This window comes from Mytilus edulis, chromosome 8 (assembly GCF_963676685.1).
Source record: "Mytilus edulis chromosome 8, xbMytEdul2.2, whole genome shotgun sequence".
NCBI classification, from domain to species: domain Eukaryota; kingdom Metazoa; phylum Mollusca; class Bivalvia; order Mytilida; family Mytilidae; genus Mytilus; species Mytilus edulis.
The window spans coordinates 72,565,288-72,589,204 of record NC_092351.1 but is presented as its reverse complement, the minus strand read 5'-3'; the positions used below and the strand labels follow the sequence as shown (position 1 = coordinate 72,589,204).

General features: G+C 34.1%; 1 protein-coding gene across 2 annotated transcripts; it reads left to right on the top strand.

The window, feature by feature from the left end:
• Positions 1 to 1,531: 1,531 nt before the first annotated feature.
• On the top strand, positions 1,532 to 22,039 carry LOC139486222 (stomatin-like). 2 transcript variants are annotated; one of them, XM_071271013.1, is made up of 8 exons: positions 1,532 to 1,926; positions 10,531 to 10,667; positions 12,282 to 12,354; positions 14,913 to 14,995; positions 15,745 to 15,948; positions 18,105 to 18,160; positions 20,481 to 20,559; positions 21,300 to 22,039. In XM_071271013.1, the coding sequence occupies exons 1-8, from the start codon at positions 1,914 to 1,916 to the stop codon at positions 21,486 to 21,488; spliced, it is 834 nt and encodes a 277-aa protein (XP_071127114.1). In that variant the 5' UTR covers positions 1,532 to 1,913; the 3' UTR covers positions 21,489 to 22,039. The 2 variants fall into 2 exon arrangements, with proteins under 2 accessions (XP_071127114.1, XP_071127113.1); XM_071271012.1 differs by lacking the exon at positions 1,532 to 1,926 and adding an exon at positions 6,579 to 6,678.
• Positions 22,040 to 23,917: the final 1,878 nt, after the last annotated feature.

Genomic DNA, 23,917 nt, shown 5'->3' with positions numbered 1-23,917 from the left:
AAAACTGGCAGCTTTCTCTAAACATAAATAAAACAAAAAGTATGGTCTTTTCAACAACAAAGCAAAAACCTGAAACATCTATACTTGTATATAAAAACAAAAAAATAGAGAATGTTTCAGAATATCCTTACTTGGGTCTGCTGATTAAATCAAATGGTAATCTTAGTCATAGTACAGCTGAATTAACAAAAAAGGCAAAAAAGGTTTTGTTCTCTATTAAAACATATACTAATTCTCTTGGCAGCCTTCCTATCAGAGTGTCAAATAACTTATTTGACACCTTAGTGAGACCTATATTGACTTATAATTCTGAAATAACATATTTGGACTCATATATAACATATTTCAAAGCTAAAAAAAGAGCTTTGGTTTCTGGAAAAATTGTGGACCCATTTAATTTTATTGACAAGACTCCAATAGAAAACTTGCATCTTGGGTATTGCAAGTTTACCCTTGGCACTAACAAGAGTGCCTCAAATTTTGGTACAAGGAACGAATTGGGAAGACTGCCTATTGAATGTCATATAAAAACCCAAACTATTATGTATTTAGCAAGGCTTTTCACCTCAAATTTGAATCCCTTATTACATGAATCTTTTCAATTAACTAAAACTTTGGATTCTAGTGGCACCTATTCATGGTTCACTTTTGCAAAAGATATTCTTTCTGAATCTAACATTGATATAGATAGACTAAAAACCTGTGATAATTTAAAACAATTAAAAAATATTAAAAGCTTTATTAAACCCCAAATAAACTCATACTACAACAACCTGTTGATAAATAAGTTAACATCTATTGATGATAAAAGTAAATTAAATTTTTATAAAGCACTTGAGCCAAATCTATTGATCAAACCTTACCTCTCTAACCCAAACTTTGAATTTAGAAAATTAATTACAAAACTTAGAATCAGTGACCATTCATTATTAATTGAAAAAGGGAGGCATTTTAAAATTCCTCGCGAAGAGAGACTTTGCAAAAAATGTAAAGTACTAGATGATGAGAAACATTTCCTAATAAATTGTTCTCATAATTCAAATATTAGATTAACATATTTTGATTGCATTAATAGAGAAAGTAATTTATTTGCTAATCTCACTGACAATGACAAAGTTATATATATACTTAACCCATCAACACCAACACAAGTGAATAAACTAGGATCCTTTATAAAAAAGTCAATGGAACTGAGGACAGGGGACCCTTTAATATTTACCTGAATTTGTGTATATATATTGAGTTACTTAGTTATTGTCTTTATTTGTTTTTGTTGTTGTTATATGTCACAAACTGTAAAGTTTATATGGCAATAAAACTTTGAATTGAAAAATTGAATTGAATTATACAACCATGACAACCGGAGTGGAATATTTTACACACCATGTTATATTTATCATGTTTATATACTAGATAAAAAATCTATTCTTCATGTTCTTGTATAACGTTTTTTAAATCTGCCCCTAGTCTCTGAAATTTTACAAGATTTACCTAAAAGATAATTTTAAGGACTTAGCTAGTCCAATTTATTATTTTGACATTTATTTATAAATTCAACGCATTTAATTAAAAGTAAACTGTATTTATTTATTTTCCGTTATAAACTAGAGCGCATTGAATTTCATAAACCCTACAACAATTATTAATATTTGCAGGATATAATTTAAAAAATCGAACTGTACGTGAATATTCGGGGAGAGCTAAATTAAGGATGAGCAAGGGTAGATAACAAAATATACCTACCTATTGATTTAAAACATACATGCATTTGATAGTCATGTGTGTTGTGACGTATCTATTTTTGTTTTCCGGCTTCTTAAATTGTTACCTGTGACTCTGAGACTTGTGACCATTTAAATTTCGTTTTGGAGATTAAGACAACTCAGTTTTTGTCAACAAATCTAGACACTGAAATGTCAACCAAAGGTAAGCTTATAGTTATAACCAGTGTATTGAGAAACATTTGTTTATTGATTTGTATTTAATATGTAAAGGTAAAATGGGTCATGGTGACTTTTGGCTTCGGCGAACAACATAAACACAGTTTATAATGAGTTAGCCCAGTTGAGTGCAACATTTGGGACAGTAATTAACGTCTCCCCGTAAGCGTTTAATGACTGTGGAAAAAATATAATTTATTTAAATACACTTATCATGCTTATTGTGCAATCAAATGTATCAAATGATTTTGTGCATGTTGTGTGCAAAATAGCGATGTTAATATAAATTTTTATTTTTATTTTTGTTAATTATCTCATGTATCGATTGTTAAACCGTTAGAAGTTCCTTCAATGGCCAATTAATACACAAATACACAAAACTATTTCTATATCTTATGAAGTTATTTCAAAATGATGTATGTGCTGTACCTAAAAATAGGAAATATTTCCCGGTTTGAACACATGATATAAATATAATTTTTGTTTTTGTTTCGTTTTTAATTGAAATGTTTTGTTTTGTGTGTTTTTTTGTTGTTGTTGTTGCTTTGGAATAGAACAATTAATAGACAAATTTGTTCATTTCATTATTTTATATTCACATCGTATGCTATGACCACAACTATTTACGCATGTATGTTTGTTATCAAGTACACATCTTGCGAGGAAATCCGTAAACAACTTATATATTGTATATGCGACATTAAAATATATCTTTGCTCTTCGGGTCACGTCACAGTGGGTCACGTGTTAAAAAAACCGAATCATTGATGATTAAAGCCGCTTTGTTGGTCTCATGATAGCATGCAGGTCCGCAGCTGCGTACCAAAATTCTACCAGGATATATTTTTGTCTCATCTTATATATTAACGAAAGATTCTCCGCTTGATTAAATTCGTAAGCGGATCAAAAGGGTTCAGGAGTAGAAACCCCTTTGTTTGATTTTTTTATCCCTTAAATCGACGGAATTTAGGTTGAAACCATCCTCCTTTTCCAGGTGAAACCCAGTTGACTTAAAAAAAATCTTCATCCACGCCTATCGTTAAACATCCATGCACCATGCAATCCTTGCTAACCATGTAATATATTGTGATTTAGCTGAAATCAAACCAAATATAAAAGGACTGACTTCGTCAGATTTTAAGGTTGCTTAACAAGTATGATCATGATGATAAGAAAAACATGCAATAAAAGTGCTGGACGAAATTTCGGGCACAAATAAATGGAAACACCTTTTTTTCGGATGTTTTTTAAATCTAAATAATTTTTGGAAATTAGGCTTGACTCCCTCTTCCAATATACAGCAGGAACATCCTACAGTGGTGGATCAAAGGGATAAGGGGGAGGGGTGTTCCACTGGTTGGAACCCCCTTTTTGACGATCAATGAATCGTTTTTTGGGATACGATTGCTTTTAAGCAATCTGTAGACTTTTACCGTTGACTCAGGGCTCATTCCCTCACGTCAACCGTTTTATTCTAAACATTCAGCAACATCTCAGATTCGTATGATTGTCTTGCCTTAAAAGGTAAAAACAAGCAAAAGGATTGAACATAAACCACTTTCCTGTAATGTTCTTCTCATAATCTTCATGTTTGATTTTTCCCTTGACTTATATGCGTGTTTTTAACAACACGGAAAATCAGAATTAAGCAGTATTTATATTTAGTGTTTTTATAAATTTAGAAACACGTCAGAGGGAATTCCCCAGTTTTGATAAATGCGAGAGTTCTTTGAATTCCGATAGTTCTATTTCTGTCATATAAGAACTGAAGTGGAGTTTTCTATGTTTTACCGTTATGAAACTGATACTGTACTCTCATAAAGAAATTGAGACTCGTTCATCATATCATAAATTTAATAAACGTTCTTGTTCCAAATCTCAAGTCGCGGGTTTGTTTATGTATTAATGCGCATGCGTATAGTTTTCTTGATTTCAAGGGGTATCAGATTGAGTGGTTGTTCTGGATTCCCCGCTTATTAATTAATTTGAAACTCATTGGATTCTTTCTATGTCTGCCTGCTATTGAGGGTTTAATATTGTTGTTGCATAATTTAAAATCATATGCATCATTTAAATTAAAATCAATGAAGTTTTACCTATAACACCCCTTTAGCCGAAATGGAGTCTTCCATATTATCGTTTCGAGTTGTCTCCCTTTTAGAAGTATTTCCCGTCAAAATCGTCAAGAAAAAAATAACTCGTTAGATGTCGATAAACGTCGTATTATATTAAGAACGATCTCAATTTAAACAGAGGAGTGTGTACGGAAGGATTCATGCCCACTGACCCAAGGGAAATTAATAATTAAAGAGTTAGAAATGCGGTGATAAGATACGAAGTGAATAGTCCGAGATTACTGGGTACAAGTCAAATCGGCACCCATAGAAAAAGCCAAATCGGCACCTGGTTAAATCGGCATCTAGTCAAATCGGCATCCAATAATATTTGATATAATATATGGGACTGGGAAATGGGGTTCCTCCTAGAATTAACGGTGATAAGTTACGAAGTGAATAGTCCCGAGATTACTGGGTACAAGTCAAATCGGCACCTAGTTAAATCGGCATCTAGTCAAATCGGCACCTATTTAAAATTCAATTCGGCATCCAATAATACTTGATATAATATATGGGACTGGGACTATTTAAGTTTGTAATTTAAGTATACTAGCATAAAAGTCCCCCACGGTCCCAGCTTGTCTGGCAAATCAGCCGTCGGACATCAGAGTAATCTCGAACTATGAAGTGAAATACCTTCTCTCTCTCTCTCAGTGACTGCTGTGGAAAGTAAACTTGGAATTCATAGCACACAAATAAAACACAATAAGTACATTGCTCGTACACTTGTTTTAGCTATTTTTAAAGTTGAGTGACTATTCAGATTTATATTACCTTTGCATGTGCAGTTGAATTAGTTTTGAAAAAAACGACGTCGAAGTAAGGCGTCAAAGAAAAAAAATATAGTAGCCTTTCAAGACGTCATAATTAGGGCTTCAAAGAAAATAAATATAATAGCCTTCCAAGACGTCATAATTATTTGGACTATCAAGGCCAGGGCTGTTAAAAATGCGTGAGACTCACGCATGTTCATGCTTTTTTGCAGCAGTATCCTGAGATCAATTTTTTCCTCTTTGATCTTTTCTATTTTGGCCAAATCTCACGAATTTGCTTAATGAAAAGTTGGCAGAACTGCTATACATGTGTCAATGAAAACTATATGGCAATCGTATCCCTCAGAGCATTCTGCTCTTTGATTTTTTCATTTGAATGGGGACATATGGTTGGAACCCCCCCCCCCCCACACCTTTTTTTTTCTCCTGAGTTGGGAACACCGTTTTAAAAATGGCTGGATCCGCCCCTGGCCTAGATTAACATCCCATTTAAAACAATTCTGGATCCTCGCCTGTCCAATAGTATTTGTTGCACTTTTTTGAATTGATTAGTTAGTTTAAACATATTTTATTTGCGTAAATGTGCAAAAGGGATGAGACACAAGTTAACCAAACTTATAAAGTCTTCTCCCATTATAATTGATTAGTTTTATCAGCATGATCAGTAATCACATTTTCATGGATGTTAATAGTAATACGATACATTTTTTACAGTTAATTTCCTTAGATAGATTATTTTGTCAGAAAAATGACAAAATTAAAAAAAAAAACCAAAAAACAATCTATTATATTATTCAAACCATAACAAGGTAAGATTAAAGTAAATATATTGTCTGGCCATTATTATATGTATATATGTCATTGGCATTTTATTGGGTATATAATATTTTGTGCTTAAACAAGTTGAATTTGAATTAGTCAACGAAATTCGTAAACACTTTTTTTTGGCAGTTTTGGACATGAAAATAGAGGAATTTGAAAATTTAAACCGTGCCCTTATAATTAGTTTATGAACAAGCTATTGTACTAAAACCAATAAACTATAAAACCATAATCATGTAAAATGCTTACTCACGTTTAGTCCCGTGATACAAATATACAAATTTCATTTTATTATCTTTAGCTTTTCATAATCATATAACATAGATGTTTCACCACGATTCCCTGACAAAAATCACGTTGTGTTTATGTCCCAATACAACACAACTTGCACCCATGACGACACGTGCTGTCTACGTACCAATACGTTGGAATATTATATTAAAAAAAAATGAAAAGCTCGATTTAACTTGTTATTTCCTGGTTTTCGCTTTACAATGTAATGCTAAAAGCCCTTTTGTGCTGATTTATAGTATTGTAAAAGCACATTCGGCACACCTCGGCAGATTATACATAGATATAAAGTACCAAAATCTCCCGAGATTTTCCGCTTGTTGACCGTAGCACATTTTGTTTGAAAAGACGAATTTGGTATCTGAAATATTTACTACTCGTTTAATTTACCTTTTTTATGTGCACAATGACATAGGCTTGCATGTGCATGGCCAAACTTCATTTAAGAGTAAGCCACTGAACGCGTTAAACAAGGAACATTCAATTAACCTAAGAGTGATTTCATCAGTGATTCTGAAAAAGCAATTTAGAATAGTGTACCCTGGTGGCTTTTTTTCAAACCAGCCCTTTTTCAACGGATTGGAAAACGCTAGAAGTGAATATGTGCACGAATTCTTATTATATTATCATGATTATTTTGGGGGCGTATTATGCGGTCTCCAATCATGAAATCTTTTGGAATTGTATTTTTAGGTGAAAAGTCTATCCTTGTACGTTCTGCATATTATAATTCAAGTAAGTTTTAACAGCTTTTGGACAGTGGTCTAAACGGGATATATAGGTCTATTTTTAGAATCTTCAGCTACAGTTGTTTTTACACAATAGATGAAGAAGGAAGTACATAATCATATGTGATTTTGTATAAATCAGAAAAGAGATCAAATTATGTGTAAGCTACGTGTCACTGTAACAGATACCCGATATAACGAACATGGGCTATATTATATACATGTACAAGTATCACTTGAATATTGTATATATAGCTGATTCACGTACCACGCCTCTATTGGTGAGGATAACTGGTTCAAATACCACGGCTCTATTGGGTAGTATAGCTGGTTAACAAACCACGCCTCTATTGGGAATTATAGCTGGTTCACAAACCACGCCTCTATTCGGGAGTATAGCTGGTTCACAAAGCACGCATCTATTGAGAGTATAGCTGGTACACAAACCACGCCTCTATTGGGGAGTATAACTGGTTCAAATACCACGCCTCTATTTGGTAGTATAGCTGGTTTACAAACCACGCCTCTATTGGGGATTTTAGATGGTTTACAAACCACGCCTCTATTGGGAGTATAGTTGGTTCACAAACCACGTCTCTTTTGGGGAGTATAACTAAAAACAATCATAATCACTATATGTTTCGTACTTTGTATACGATCTTATGCTAATACAAATGATATATTTCCAATCAAAGGTACACCCCCTCTGAATCCGCCACTGATTATATATACCACACAGTTGTTAGGAAATGAAGGCTTATAAGCGTGCCACACGACCCTACATACAGACCTGCAGAAAAAAAAAATGTACATGTTTAAGTTTTCATTCCAGTATAGGATATTTCATGAAAAATCAAAGTAAAAGTAATACATGCGTAAAAGGAGTTCCTATGGGAAATTGTAGCATTGAATTCAAATGAAACCAACAGCTTAATATTTAATTTATCAATTGAATCTTAGGTACTTGTACATGCATATTGATTTAACGAAATGCCAAAATTTAACCTTATAACATTGCAAAATGTCGATAATAGTTATAACTGATATTGACACAAAATATAAATGTATAATCATGACAAATAAAAAACATGATAAATATTTATTTAGTTATATTGATTTTTGTATACAAATAACGAACCATATAGATTTCGTAAAAGTGTTTTGTTCCTTTTGGGTATATAACTTCTTACGCCTCGTGTGAGAAACTAAGCTGGTGGTAAAAGTGTTAAAAAAACGTCAAACATAAATGCGTTTTAAAATTAATTTCTATAGTGTTCTTAAGTTGGGAAGAAATATTAAAACTTACCCTCATAAATATTACCTTCCCCTTTTCATTCCTTTCTTGCAAATTAAGCTTAGCTGTTTGTGTCAAATATGTGCATATGTATGTAATCAGAATCTTCCATAGATTTTATATCCAGTAGTTAAAATGGTAAAATATAATTTCTTTTTGGTGTTTTTATGGCAACAATCTGCATTTATTTGTTATAAAATATTGCAAAAAGGGGGGAAAAGATGTCACATTTTCCCCCAAAATTTGGCCAGAAGTAGAATTTCAATCGCTTGATTTAATACCTTTTCTGAAACTGTTTACATATATCTATCAAGAAATCCAATAAAAATCATATGTATTTCATCTCATTTTTTTGGTAAAATTTCGACAAACTGCGTGTAGAAAAAATGTGTTTGTAAACATCACATTAATGTTACATTAATGGCCGGTCTAGCTATGCAAATACGAACAGTCAAACAGAAAAGAGCCCATAAAGCATGTTAAAAATAATCTTGATGTTCTTATAAACCATCTTTAAAGGCTAATTTAGCACTCACCTGTCTAACAATGAATTTTATTGCACAATAACTTTCATATTTGAAAAATCCACAGGGGCCAAAATGCGAAACCAAACTCCTAACTTTGTATTGCTACCTTATACCAAGCATGAAAAGATTAAGAATCGAGACCATTTTCATAATACCGACTTAATTTGACTCCAGAATTTATATTTTTTCGACAGGTTACCTATTCTGTGGTAGGACATCCTGGTACTCGATCAAGTAAGAGAGACTTAAAGAAGTAATATCAAGCTTTCAATCGGTACAATTTTTGGTGAAAATTAACTCTTTTATCTTTTCTGTACACGACAAAATCATCAGCAAACAGAAACCCCAAATTGCACCGATTATATATTTGATTTTACTTATTTTGGTCACTCTTATTTTACTGAGTACTAGGATGTCCAACTGCAGAGTAGGTTACCTGTCGAAAGTTAAAAGTCGGAAATAACAATGAATTTTATTGCACAATAACTTTCATATTTGAAAAATCCACAGGGGCCAAAATGCGAAACCAAACTCCTAACTTTGTATTGCTACCTTATACCAAGCATGAAAAGATTAAGAATCGAGACCATTTTCATAATACCGACTTAATTTGACTCCAGAATTTATATTTTTTCGACAGGTTACCTATTCTGTGGTAGGACATCCTGGTACTCGATCAAGTAAGAGAGACTTAAAGAAGTAATATCAAGCTTTCAATCGGTACAATTTTTGGTGAAAATTAACTCTTTTATCTTTTCTGTACACGACAAAATCATCAGCAAACAGAAACCCCAAATTGCACCGATTATATATTTGATTTTACTTATTTTGGTCACTCTTATTTTACTGAGTACTAGGATGTCCAACCGCAGAGTAGGTTACCTGTCGAAAGTTAAAAGTCGGAAATAGGAAAATAGTCTTTTCTGTTTGTAATTTGTTTTTATGGATAACAAACAGTTCATGTTGTTGTTTAATTAAGCCATCCGTTATTTGTCAAACCCTCAGACTTTAAAAGTTAAAAAAAAAATCGTAAATTATCATTTTTTGATCCCAGTTGACGTTCAAAAAAACTTTCACTAAAAACACATTCGAAATATTTTTTTCGCCAGGTTTTGAACTTAGACCTTAGAAAAAATATATATCGGGTGAAATTTATTGAATACTACTACAGTAATATTGTATGTTTTTGTTGGTTATCAGTGAGTAAGCATGTGCAGTCACGTGAAATTTATTGAGTAATAATACAGTAATATTGTATGTTTTTGTTGGTCATCAGTGAGTAAGCATGTTCAGTCAGGTGAAATTTATTGAGTAATACTACAGTAATGTTGTATGTTTTTGTTGGTTATCAGTGAGTACGCATGTTCAGTCAGGTGAAATTTGTTGAGTAATACTACAGTAATATTGTATGTTATTTATCAGTGAGTAAGCAAGTTCAGTCAGGTGAAATTTATTGAGTACTACTACAGTAATAGTGTATGTTTTTGTTGGTTATCAGTGAGTAAGCATGTTCAGTCACGTGAAATTCATAGAGTAATACTACAGTAATATTGTATGTTTTTGGTGGTTATCAGTGAGTACGCATGTGCAGTCAGGTGAAATTTATTGAGTACTACTACAGTAATATTGTATGTTATTTATCAGTGAGTAAACAAGTCCAGTCACGTGAAATTCATAGAGTAATACTACAGTAATATTGTATGTTTTTGGTGGTTATCAGTGAGTAAGCATGTTCAGTCAGGTGAAATTTATTGAGTACTACTACAGTAATATTGTATGTTTTTGGTGGTTATCAGTGAGTACGCATGTGCAGTCAGGTGAAATTTATTGAGTAATTCTTCAGTTATATTGCATGTTTTTGTTGGTTACCAGTGAGTACGCATGTGCTGCGTCAGATGAAATTTATAGAGTAATACTACCTGACTACAATAATATTGTATATTTTTGTGGTTATCAGTGAGTAAGCGTGTCCATGACGTACAGTCAGGTGAAATCTGTTGAGTAATAATAAAATTATGCATTATGATATATTTTGTAGATTATCAGATGGGTGACCAAAGAAACATGCAGGATTCTTCCGAAGATGGGATCGGCTGCTGTGGGTGCATATTGATGGGACTATCCTACATACTTGTTATCTTGTTTTTCCCTTTCTCTCTATGTATGACAATAAAGGTAAGAAAAAATAAGATCTTGTAAAGCAATGTCAGATATCCATAAATCAAACTTTAAAGGGCTCTTTTGTCCTATCAGCGACTATTTTTGTTCTGTTTTGACTAAGTTGTACCAGTAAACATGTGGTAAAGATTCTGGACAGGCAGACATTAAGCTTCGGACCCAACCAAACTTTGGGATTCACTTCACAAACCCACATTGTGTTGGGCCTGCAGCTTACCTTGAATTTTTGGATTTCGAAAATTTCAGTTCAAATCAATTTAAAAGAACTGAAGGAACAGAGATATCAAAATATCTTGATATATATGTTATATGAAATAAGGAGATTTGGTATTATTGGCAATGAGACAACTATCCAAGAGAGTCCAAATGACGTTCATGTATAAGCAACTATAGGTCACCGTACGGTCATCAACAATGAGCAAAACCTATACCGTATAGTCTACTATAAAAGGCCTCGACATGGAAGTCTGTTATTATGGTTGAGGAAACCGAAGTACTCTGAAAGAACCACTGGACCACTCGGTTGGAACAGACAATCCGGAGAGATATCAGAAGATTGATCTCCAAGTCGAAGTAGGGGACAACTTTGACCAACCGAGGCCCCCAAAGTACACATTCTAGTTTAAACTCCGGTCTGGGTACCAGAGAAGTGTGTGGGAGGGTGAAAATCACCCTTGTGATGTACTGAAATTTCCAGCGCCCCAGAATCGAACTCGGATCCTTCAGCACTGTAGCAATCGGTCTTCACCACTAGACCACGAACCCACACTAATAAATAAAATACACTATATATTTAATCAGGAACATATTTATTAGATATACTATTTCCAGATTTAATACAATATCAATTTTGAAGTTGACACCAAAATTAGAAATCAAATAGTCGCGAATTCGCGGGTGTCATCTAATCATAATTGAAGGTTTCAACTCGGATCTTTAACAGGATGATAACCCTTTCAGAGGTCTTTTTATACTGTTTGTAACAACCTGAACTAAAAAATACAAACATTATCTAATATAGATAGTGAAAAATTACAAATATAAACATAAATAAAATAGTTATAAATGGTAATGTAACTTTTGAGGGACATCTGGGAACAGTATATCTAACATATATATGTTCCTGGGGACATGGACCTCATTTCCTCAATTCTAAAGATTGCTTTATAAAGTCACCAACTTCTGTCAAAAGCTCAGATTCAGGATTTAAAAATTGTTTTAGCTTTAAAAGTGGTTGATAATTTGTATAATCAGGGTTTATGTATGAGTTGACATGGTACAAGTTTGCAATGGTACGAGTTCACCTGCTTCCGTGAAAATAAACGAGTTAGTTCACATGTGAGATCGAGATTATCGGAGTTTATCACAATGGGAAACTCACATAAATTACCATCATCTATATAATAAATGTAACTACCTAGAAAAAAATAATATAAAACAAAAATATCCGGCAAAATTTTGTTTTATGTTTCTTTTTGTTTATAGTTTATTATTTTGTTGTTGTTTTTAATGTGTCTTTATTTTTGTCTTTTCTTATACCATATAAATTGAAACCAATGAAATTGCAATTCATGAAAAGCCCTACTTCAGGAAAATTATCCCCTTTTTCAGATTGTTACTGAGTATGAACGAGCTGTCATCTTTCGACTGGGTCGAGTACTGCCAGGAGGGGCGAAAGGACCTGGTAAGTTTGTTACATACTAATGAGCCTCCTACTGGGGTTTTTATACGACCGCAAAAATTTGAATTTTTCGTCGTATATTGCTATCACGTTGGCGTCGTCGTCGTCGTCTTGCGTCGTCGTCGTCCGAATACTTTTAGTTTTCGCACTCTAACTTTAGTAAAAGTGAATAGAAATCTATGAAATTTTAACACAAGGTTTATGACCACAAAAGGAAGGTTGGGATTGATTTTGGGAGTTTTGGTCCCAACATTTTAGGAATTGGGGGCCAAAAAGGGCCCAAATAAGCATTATTCTTGGTTTTCGTACAATAACTTTAGTATAAATAAATAGAAATCAATGAAATTTAAACACAAGGTTTATGAACTCAAAAGGAAGGTTGGGATTGATTTTGGGAGTTTTGGTCCCAACAGTTTAAGAATTAGGGGCCAAAAAGGGGCCCAAATAAGCATTATTCTTGGTTTTCGCACCATAACTTTAGTATAAGTAAATAGAAATCTATGAAATTTAAACACAAGGTTTATGACCATAAAAGGAAGATTGGGTTTGATTTTGGGAGGTTTGGTCCCAACAGTTTAGGAATAAGGGGCCCAAAGGGTCCAAAATTGAACTTTGTTTGATTCATCAAAAATTGAATAATTGGGGTTCTTTGATATGCCGAATCTAACTGTGTATGTAGATTCTTAATTTTTGGTCCCGTTTTCAAATTGGTCTACATTAAGGTCCAAAAGGTCCAAAATTAAACTTAGTTTGATTTTAACAAAAATTGAATCCTTGGGGTTCTTTGATATGCTGAATCTAAAAATGTATTTAGATTTTTGATTATTGGCCCAGTTTTCAAGTTGGTCCAAATCGGGGTCCAAAATTAAACTTTGTTTGATTTCATCAAAAATTGAATAATTGGGGTTCTTTGATATGCCGAATCTAACTGTGTATGTAGATTCTTAATTTTTGGTCCCGTTTTCAAATTGGTCTACAATAAAGTCCAAAGGGTCCAAAATTAAACTAAGTTTGATTTTAACAAAAATTGAATTCTTGGGCTTTTTTGATATGCTGAATCTAAGCATATACTTAGATTTTTGATTATAGGCCCAGTTTTCAAGTTGGTTCAAATCAGGATCCAAAATTATGATATTAAGTATTGTGCAATAGCAAGAAATTTTCAATTGCACAGTATTCAGCAATAGCAAGAAATCTTCAATTGCACAGTATTGTGCAATAGCAAGAAATTTTCAATTACACAGTATTGCTCAATAGCAAGAAATCTTCAATTGCACAGTATTGTGCAATAGCAAATATTTTCAATTGCACAGTATTGCGCAATAGCAAGAAATAACTTAGCAAGAAATTTTCAATTGGAGTTATCTTTCTTTGTCCAGAATAGTAGTTGAATCAGCTTAAATCACTGTTTTATACAATATACAATGTATATTCACTTTTACTACCAACTGATAAATTAAAACAATCTTTACCATTCAGTGATAACAAGCACTTTATTTTACATTTTAATATTTTATGATGTATTTAAATGAGTAGTTATTGTTGCAAACTCCATTAGGAATTTGAATTGAGATCAGTTTTGGAAAAAAGGGAAAGGGGGATGTGAAAAAAATGGGGGGGGGGGGGGGGGGTTAAATTTTTCTCATTTCAGATTTCATAAATAAAAAGAAAATTTCTTCAAACATTTTTTTGAGAGGATTAATATTCAACAGCATAGTGAATTGCTCAAAGGCAAAAAATGTATTTTAAGTTAACTAGACCACATTCATTCTGTGTCAGAAACCTATGCTGTGTCAACTATTTAATCACAATCCAAATTTAGAGCTGAATCCAGCTTAAATGTTGTGTCCATACTTGCCCCAACTGTTCAGGGTTTAACCTCTGCGGTCGTATATAGCTGCACCCTGCGGAGCATCTGGTTGATTATGTGATTACTTGTCCGTTTTTATAGTGATTATTTGATTACAAGAACAAATATTTCATGAATATTTAATTATTTGATAATCTAGGACTTTATTTTTGATTATTTGATTACCTTGTTTAAAAAAAAATTAATGATTATGTGATTATATTGGCAAAAAAATTGTGATTATGTGATAACTTGGACATCCCCATGAGGGGCCATACTAGTACTTTTCATTTACTAATGCAATTGTTAAATATTCTCGATAATGCAACAGAAATACCGATACTCGGTCAGTCTTAATTTCAGCATTCAGATAGAAGTATATTTACGTATAATTACCGGTATAAGGCAATGGCTACGATTACCCGCAAAAAGTAACGAACGAATGATACTTTTGAGACTAATTGCCGAAAAGTAGTGCCGGACAAGGACCCGATTTCATAAAACTCTTTGAGGGGTCGTAGTCGGTCTGTTGCAAGGCAAATGTGCTATCCTACATATACCCCATTTTCGAGTGACGGTCTTAATTTCCCACACTCTGGCCTCGTTTCTATAGACCAGCTTTGCAGAACCTAGTTCCTATTGGACTGACATGAATTTTTATTTTGTTGTCGTTCTGAATTTGCATGAAAAATTTACATATTTTGTTTTACAGGAATGTTCTTCATATTACCATGTCTTGATGAGTTCAAAAAGATCGACCTTCGTACAGTGTCATATGATGTCCCACCACAAGAGGTAAGAAAACGTATTGATAAATAAAAATGCTTAAAATCTTGACCACTGTGCACAGAGGATTTGACTTCAACCATGCAACACCAATGCATTTCATTATTTCATATAAATTTTTAAATCAAAGCGCAGTTTAAGTAATAGAACATTCATACCAAATAAACATGAGGCTCTGAAATATGAGTGAAGAGTAGACAACAGCAGCCGGTTGTACGAACATTGCATTAGCCTAATGTGTCATTAAGTCTTCATTATCCTAATGTATCATAAGGGCTTAATGAAGACTTAATGACACATAAGGTTAATGACACGTTCGTACAACCGGCTGCAGTAGTATACTGCTGTTCAATAAAGTAAATGAGTGTAAAGCATCGATCAACATTGTGAAAACTCCTGTTATCATTTACGTAGTTCTAATTCGAATTGGATTGTGAATGTGTTACTTTAGTTCATAGAGGGGCATGGCACGCTTTTGGGATATGGGATATAAGGGATAAATAAATGGGGATGTTGGATAGAGGGGATAAAAAATTGGGGTTGTTGGATAGAGGGGGTAAAAAAATGGGGATGTTGGATAGAGGGGATAAAGAAATTTGGGGATGTTGGATAGAAGGGGTAAAAAAGTAGGAATCTAGGATAGAGGGGTAAAACAAGTGGGGAGGGGGAAACATTTACACAAAAAAAAAGCGGGATTAGCGAAATGATCATCCCCGTGTCACCCCCTCACTGTTTTAAAAGTTGTGTACTCCTTTTAGATTTTGACGAAAGATTCTGTAACAGTTGCTGTAGATGCTGTTATTTACAGCCGTGTTTTCGACCCCACGATGTCGGTGTGTAACGTAGAAAATGCCGATTCATCTACTCGATTATTGGCAGCGACAACCTTGAGAAATGTCCTTGGAACTAAAAACATGTCGGAACTCCTGACTGAAAGGGATTCTATTGCTCAACAAATGCAGGTTGGTATTGATCTATGAAATTATAACGCGGTGAAGTATGTCAGTATATATATATATATAGCCAATTTGTTTTCTGTTATCATTCAATATGACATAAAAATTATGATTACACAAAGGACGTGGTATGATTTCGGGCCAAATTGGTCCTAAACTCAAATTAAATATATATATATAGAATTTTGAATGTATGTACTTTGATAAAATAATGATGATTTGGTTATTAATATACCCTTTTTAAGAGTTATATGACCATAAAGTTACAGTGAATTTAGTAAATGGTGAAAAAAGGGAGGTAAAAGATACCAAAAAAGGCCAAGGGACATTCGAATCAAACTCATAAGTCGAAAACAAACTGACAATGCCATGGCGAATAACGATCAAAAGACAAACAACAGTATACAAAAGTTTAAACACAACAAAGAAAACTGGAGACTGAGCAACACGATGATTTCAGGTGCTCTGGAAGGTTTAGCAGATCCTGCTCCACATGTGGTTGCTCATTTAAGTACAAACCCGGTGATAAGTTTAATTCGGTAGGTCACATCCGAGGAAAAGAGGACGGGATTGTGGTTAAGACTATTGGAACATATCCGTCGGCATCTGTGAAACAAATATGACATAACGGTCAACCAACTCGCGATTGCTCCCGTTAAAGGGGGTCTCATTGGGGGGTTCTTATCCAGGATCACGCTTACTGTTTTGTCAGATTCCCGTATCCCGCTTACACTATATATGTAAGCAATTATCATTTTTTGGTAATTTTCCATGTCCCGCTAGACTTCATTTCCCGTTTTCACGCACAATAATTTGACTTTCACGTGTCACGCTTACAAAAATCGGCAATCCCGCATCACACTTAGACCCCAATGAGACCCACGTTAAATTTTCGAAGGGATAAGTTCAACTTCTCTACTTGGAACTCTTGGTTTAATAGCTTCTTTGTAATTAGTAACCCTCTATTACGGAAATCATGATAGGAAATGCAAGCTCTGGAATATTGTATGAACTGGGAGATGTATACTTCATATGCAGGCGCTGCTAGAATGTTGCTACATAGAAATGGAAAGTTAACAATTGGGAAGCTCAAATCATCTCTCATAGACATACCGGGTGTCAGTCTGTCCATTTGTCCGTTCGGTCTTGTTAACGCTCTCACATGTACAGTTTTTTCCAGATTTGTATAGAACTTGTATCATAAGTTTATATCAGCAATGAAAGAGTTATGCCCTTGGAAACATTAATTAAATTGAAAATTGCATCTCTCTCATTCTTGCCAGATTTTTTATAAAACTTATATCATAGGTTTATATCATCAATGTTTTTGACGAGTTCAAAAACCAGTGTGATCAAACATTTTTAAAAGAGTTATGCCCCTTGGAAATATTGATTAAATGGAAAATTGCATTGCAGTTAGTGCTCTCATGTGTAAAATTCTTGCCAGAATTGAATGAAACTTGTATCATAGGTTTATATCAGCAATGTACGTCTTTTACACTTTCGAAAATAAGTGCTGATCAGATATTTTTAATAGGTTATGCCCCTTGGAAATATTAATTATAAAGGAAAAAGTTATTTTTTTTTCAGTTATTGCCCTTGTTCCTTGGATAGGTAATTTTTCTTGTTCTTTGGATAGGTAATTATGTGCAACGCAGGGAACATTGAAACTCTGTTCTTAGACTTTAATGTTATAAAGTTTAGTTCTTATCCGATTCTCATTGTCAATTTCTAGATTGTCATTAATAGAGACATCATGGAGAGTAGGTGATCTATAATGACGATGACCATGACTGTGTCTACGTTGAGGAGGAGAGTTGAAAATATTCATCACATTCACCGAGCTACAGAAAGGACAATTGCAACCATATGGCGTCACAGTTCCCAATTGTCGAATCCAGTCGTCTCCTTTTGTCTACGGAGAGGTGTTACAAGAGGAGGATTGTTAGTCCTGTGGTATATTTTTTCGATGTTGCGAACTCGCATAGAAAGTATTTTTTTTATAGAAGTTCCTTGATCTGTTCTGCAAGTAATAGATATTTACTGAAAGTAAAAAAAAAGTTTGTCTTGTTTGTAAGAAAAAGTGTGAAACCTTTGTCATTTTATGGAACCATAGACTATTTTGGACATCATTATTTCAATTGTTCTGTCTTATTTTTCAGGCAATCTTAGATCAATCTACAGATCCATGGGGAATCAAGGTAGAGAGAGTTGAAATGTAAGTATCAGTCATGTCACTGTTATTATTTATACCCACTTCAATGGGGGGTGGGGAAGGGGTAGTATTAGTTATCTTGTTGTATTCAAGTTGTACAAAATTGTACACCAGTATTGAAAATTCATACACCCTGAGACGCTCCTTTACTTATTTTTATACTCAGGTTTGAAATTGAAAAATTCTTATGAAGAACTTTCACTTCACATTTTATTAACACCGATGTTGGTGTGCATGTCAAATGTAACCTTTTTAATTTTTATATTTTATTTGGGGAATTTGGGGGAACATTTTTTTTAATTTAAAAAATATTTTTGGCAATTTTTTTATTTTTAATTTAACCCTGGGTGATCTGGGGTGGGGTGTTATTTATCTGGGGTGGGGTGTTATTTATCTGGGGTGGGGTGTTATTTACTACCGGTGAATTAACCAATCAGATCGTAAGATTCTTCCTTCATAAGAAATAAACTGTTTTATCCCTATTTGTCTGTCCGTTCGACTGTCCTTCTCATGAAATTTCAGTTGCATTTTTCTCTGGAACTATAAATCAGAGCTTCCTGAAATTTGGTATCAGGCTTCTCAGTGAATGTGAGCATGCCATACTGTGTGACGTGTTTTCATCAGGCTTCTGAATGTGAGCATGCCATACTGTGTGACGTGTTTTCATCAGGTTTCTGAATGTGAGCATGCCATACTGTGTGACACGTTTTTATCAGGCTTCTGAATGTGAGCATGCCATACTGTGTGACGCGTTTTCATCAGGCTTCTGAATGTGAGCATGCCATACTGTGTGACGCGTTTTCACATCCATTGCTCATCAACTTCCAGTTTACAGATTACTTAAATAGCTTGAGTATCTTCAGTGAATATAATAGCTCACAGTTCAACTTGTTTTATTATGCTCCACCTACGATAGTAGAGGGGCATTATGTTTTCTGGTCTGTGCCTCCGTTCGTCCGTTCGTTCGTCCCACTTCAGGTTAAAGTTTTTGGTCAAGGTAGTTTTTGATGAAGTTGAAGTCCAATCAACTTGAAACTTATTACACATGTTCCCCATGATATGATCTTTCTAAGTTTAATGCCAAATTATAGTTTTGACCCCAATTTCATGGTCCACTGATTGCACTGAACATAGAAAATGATAGTGTGAAGTTCAGTTTAAAGTTTTTGGTCAAGGTAAATTTTGATGAAGTCAAAGTCACATTAACTTGAAACTTAGTACACATGTTCCCTATGATATGATCTTTCTACTTTTAATTCCACATCAAAGTTTTGACCCCAATTTCACGGTCCACTGAACATGGAAAATTATAGTGTGCGAGTGGGGCATCCGTGTACTATGGACACATTCTTGTTCTCTATACATTCAATGTATGAGGATCAGAATGGGGTTTACAGAATAGAGAATAATGGACAAAAAGTGCAGTAAAAAGGGAAAACATAAGGAATAGAGAAATATAGGCCAACAAATAAAGAGAATAATGGACAAAATGAATAAAATAAACAGAATATAGAAAAATTGTTTAAAAAATTAAAGAATAAAGAAATGAAGGACCCCCATGCAGACCCTCCTACATTCCTTGTCAAAGATTTTCTGTACCCCCATACAGACACTCCTACATTCCTTGTCAAAGATTTTCTGTACCCCCATGCAGACCCTCCTACATTCCTTGTCAAAGATTTTCTGTACCCCCATACAGACCCTCCTACATTCCTTGTCAAAGATTTTCTGTACCCCCATACAGACCCTCCTACATTCCTTGTCAAAGATTTTCTGTACCCCCATACAGACCCTCCTACATTCCTTGTCAAAGATTTGCTGTACCCCCATGCAGACCCTCCTACATTCCTTGTCAAAGATTTTCTGTACTCCCATGCAGACCCTCCTACATTCCTTGTCAAAGATTTTCTGTACCCCCATGCAGACCCTCCTACATTCCTTGTCAAAGATTTTCTGTACCCCCATGCAGACCCTCCTACATTCCTTGTCAAGATTTTCTGTACTCCCATGCAGACCCTCCTACATTCCTTGTCAAAGATTTTCTGTGAGTTCTTTTTTGTGTAGCTGGGGAGGCAAAGCATCTGTTACTAAACCATGAAGAACAGAGAAACTCCTTCAATCCTTAAATGTGAACAATTGAACCTGGGAACAGTATATCTAACAATATATATGTTCCTGATTGAACTTTTTTATTTTTGTTGTAAAATCAATTGTCAAATGAAGATTCATGATGTTATGATGTTAGAAGATAATGCATGCTTATTTAATTACCATTACAATGTTCCGACCATTAGTTGTAAATAATGCATTCCTTTTGTTACAGTAAGGATGTCAGACTTCCAGTACAACTCCAGAGAGCAATGGCTGCCGAAGCAGAAGCTTCTAGAGAAGCACGTGCTAAAGTATGTTCACAACACGTTTTTCTTTCTTTTTAGTATTTGATATGTAGCTAAAAGCAATGCAATTTTCAATGCATTGGTTGAAACACAAGATGAGGGGGGTGACACACTTTTTGGATGTAGGATATAGGGGTAAAAAAAGTGGGGAAGTGGGATAAAGGGGGTAAAATTGTGTGAATGTGGGATATAAGGGGTATAGAAAGTGGGATCTGGGAAATGAGCACCGCCGTGTAACCCCCTGTCATGATTAGAACTAGCATTTTCTTTAAGCAATTATAAATAACCTCTGTATACTCATCCAATGTATTTTAATTGAAGTGGGCTTGGACTTAATATATTTTTAGTATAATAGTCCCAGGAGTGGGGTGTGGGTTGAATTTTATTTTTTTTATTTTTTTATCATTTATTTTTTGTTCTTGTCAAAACTTCTAAGGCAATACAATAAAATAGCCAGAAATAAAAATAAGGTTGTTTTGTTTATTTTTTCTTTAAGTAGTCTAGTTTTTTTCTTCATTATAGCCTTAATACAATATTTACAAATATTCAAGATTGGAGTTAACTCAATTATTCTCAGCCATGGTATCATTGAAAATTTGTTTGGTAGTTGCTTTTTTATTTATTTGTTATGTGTTCATAAGGTTGAAATTGAAAATGACCTTTGGCTTTAACATAATAAACTAACTTTAGAAAACACTTTTTTATTTTTATATGTTGAAGGAGATTATTTTATTTATTTTCAATAGGTAATAGCAGCTGAAGGAGAACAGCGTGCCTCACGTGCACTGAAGGAGGCAGCCGACATCATGGCCCAATCGCCAGCCGCCATTCAGCTCCGTTATTTGCAAACATTGCAAAGCATTGCAGCAGAGAGAAATTCCACCATTATTTTTCCATTACCAATGGATTTGTTGAGTGGATTTGGCAAAAAATAAAACTGGTGTTTTTATGTTTTTAAATCCATTGTTGTTTGTACAACGTAAATGAAAGACTATGCTTGAAAATGGCGTTATATCAAAACAATATAACTTTATATATATATAACAAAATATGCATGGTCTTGTGATCTCATGAATATGCCTTAATTACAAGATTAAAAACGAAAACGAGATTTTTAGTGTTTAACAAGTGGCTTTTTTAAAAGGGCTGGATCCGCCCCTGAAATATCAAAAGTGTTAATAATTCAGCTGGTACAAAACTGGGCTTTACACCAAGGGTAAATAGGTCTATAAATACGTATTTAAATACTTGCCTTTTTTTTAATGTTACACGTTAAGCATGTTGATTAAGAGATGCAAACACATATTCCATGTTTTTTTTTATTTACTTGTTGTTTGTATACTATATTATTCTTAATTTCATAATAAATTTGAATTATGATCCTTTCCCAAATATTAAAAGTTTTTAATATATTCTATTTTTACTATATTGTTATTTGTACTATATAATATCGTAAAGGAAAAAAATCAATAAAAAATAATCTATGTATTGTTTCATTTTTATTTTGACAAATATGAGTCACGCGGAAGACACCGAAATTGATTATTGAATCATTGCAATACTTTACATGTCACGTGGTAACGAGCTCGCTTCGAATGCAGAGGTCAAGGGTTCAAACCCCGGCTAACGTCAATCAAAAGACTAAGCTTTAAAATTGGTATTTGCTGCTGAAGCAAGCATCAGCATTTAAAAAGGAATGCACAGCAAGTACTTGTCGGTTCGAGGTTAGAATAATATGAGGTTTAGGGATACGGCAAAATTTATTCCTGTGGACTATTATCTTGTGAACTAGCAGGTAAAAATCGTCGGTCTAGAATAAAACAGGATCCATGATCATATTCTAATCATTGATTGTAATATTTGCAGCTGGACGTTAAGCAGCTATTCGTTCTAAGGGTCAGCATTAATATGCTAATATAAAAAAAAATGTGTCATTCTATTTATTATCGTACATACAAAATAACCGGAAAATTTGGGGAGACGGAAACAATTAACACATATGAAGAATTCGGGGGCATTTAGTTCCAACTATGTGTCCCCATTCAATTAACTGGTTCGCCGTTCTATCTATAGCTTCGCACCGTTAAGCGATAAGTGAACACAACAGGGGTCCAGTTTACCCATTCAAATGCACTGATCGTCAAAAAAGGGGGGGTCCAATCCTCGGACCCCCCCGCCACTGAGAATTTGTCGTTTGTGGTTGAGTTTAAATAACCTGTCATAATTGAAACATAAAATAATTTGTTTTAATCTATTAATCTATTTAGATTGAGAATTGAGGATATACATTTAGAATAAAAAAAATCTGTGTGCGAAATTATAAAATAACCTGGAAAATTAGGCACAAATAAATCTGTAGCTTTTATGTGAAAAATAAGCGCATTATTCTCGTCTGGATGGGGGTCTCCATATGTATCTTTAAATTTTTCGGCCATTTTTTTCGATTTATTATATTTTTATTATATTTTATTTTTTTTTGGGGGGGGGGGGGTTATCCTCTATTTTTTATATTTTAGTACCCCATTATCCTCTAGCTATTCTTTATTTGTTTGCTCTATATTCTGCATTTTCCCATTATTCTCTATTCTGCAAACCCTATGTAGAGCCTCATTTACTATATCTTGGTGTTGCTCTCCCATAGACGTCATAGGCGGATCCAGGGGGGGCCCGGGCCCCCCTTTGGTGGGACAAATTTGGTTGATTATATAGGGAATCAGCATGATTCGAGCGCCCCCCCCCCCCCCCCCCTTTTTGGAAAAGTTCTGGATCCGCCACTGGACGTATACCGTCATCTCCTTTTATTAATATATACAATAAGAAAATTGCATACAGGTAAACTGGACTGTCTTTCGCTTATTATTTTACTTATAAATCAGGCCTTTGGTTTTCTCTTTTGAATTGTTTCACATTGTCATCCGGGGCCTTTTATTTCTTACGCTAGGTTAAAGGTTATTTCTTTGGTATATGATGGATAGTTGGCTCATTGACAATAATACCACAGCTTCTTCGTATCGAGCTAAGTATACCCCACACTACGAAGATGCGAGGGGTATTTAGGAGGGTTTGGATGGGGTTAAATGATTAAAGAACAATGCCCTTAAAAATGAAGATTAGAGAATAACGAGCAAAAAAAATGAAGATTAGAGAAAAAAGGGGTTAATTTTTTGAAGATTAGAGAAAAAAGGGGTGAAAATTAAATGTTTACAGAATAACAGACCCCCCCCCCCCCCAATCCAGACCCTCATTTAGTCTTTGACCCGTCTGTCAGTCAGAATGCCGTTGTTCTGCATGTAGATATATAAGATAAAATAGACGAAAATTTCAAAAATTTAATATCTAAAGAGGTAGAAAACAGAGAACAAAA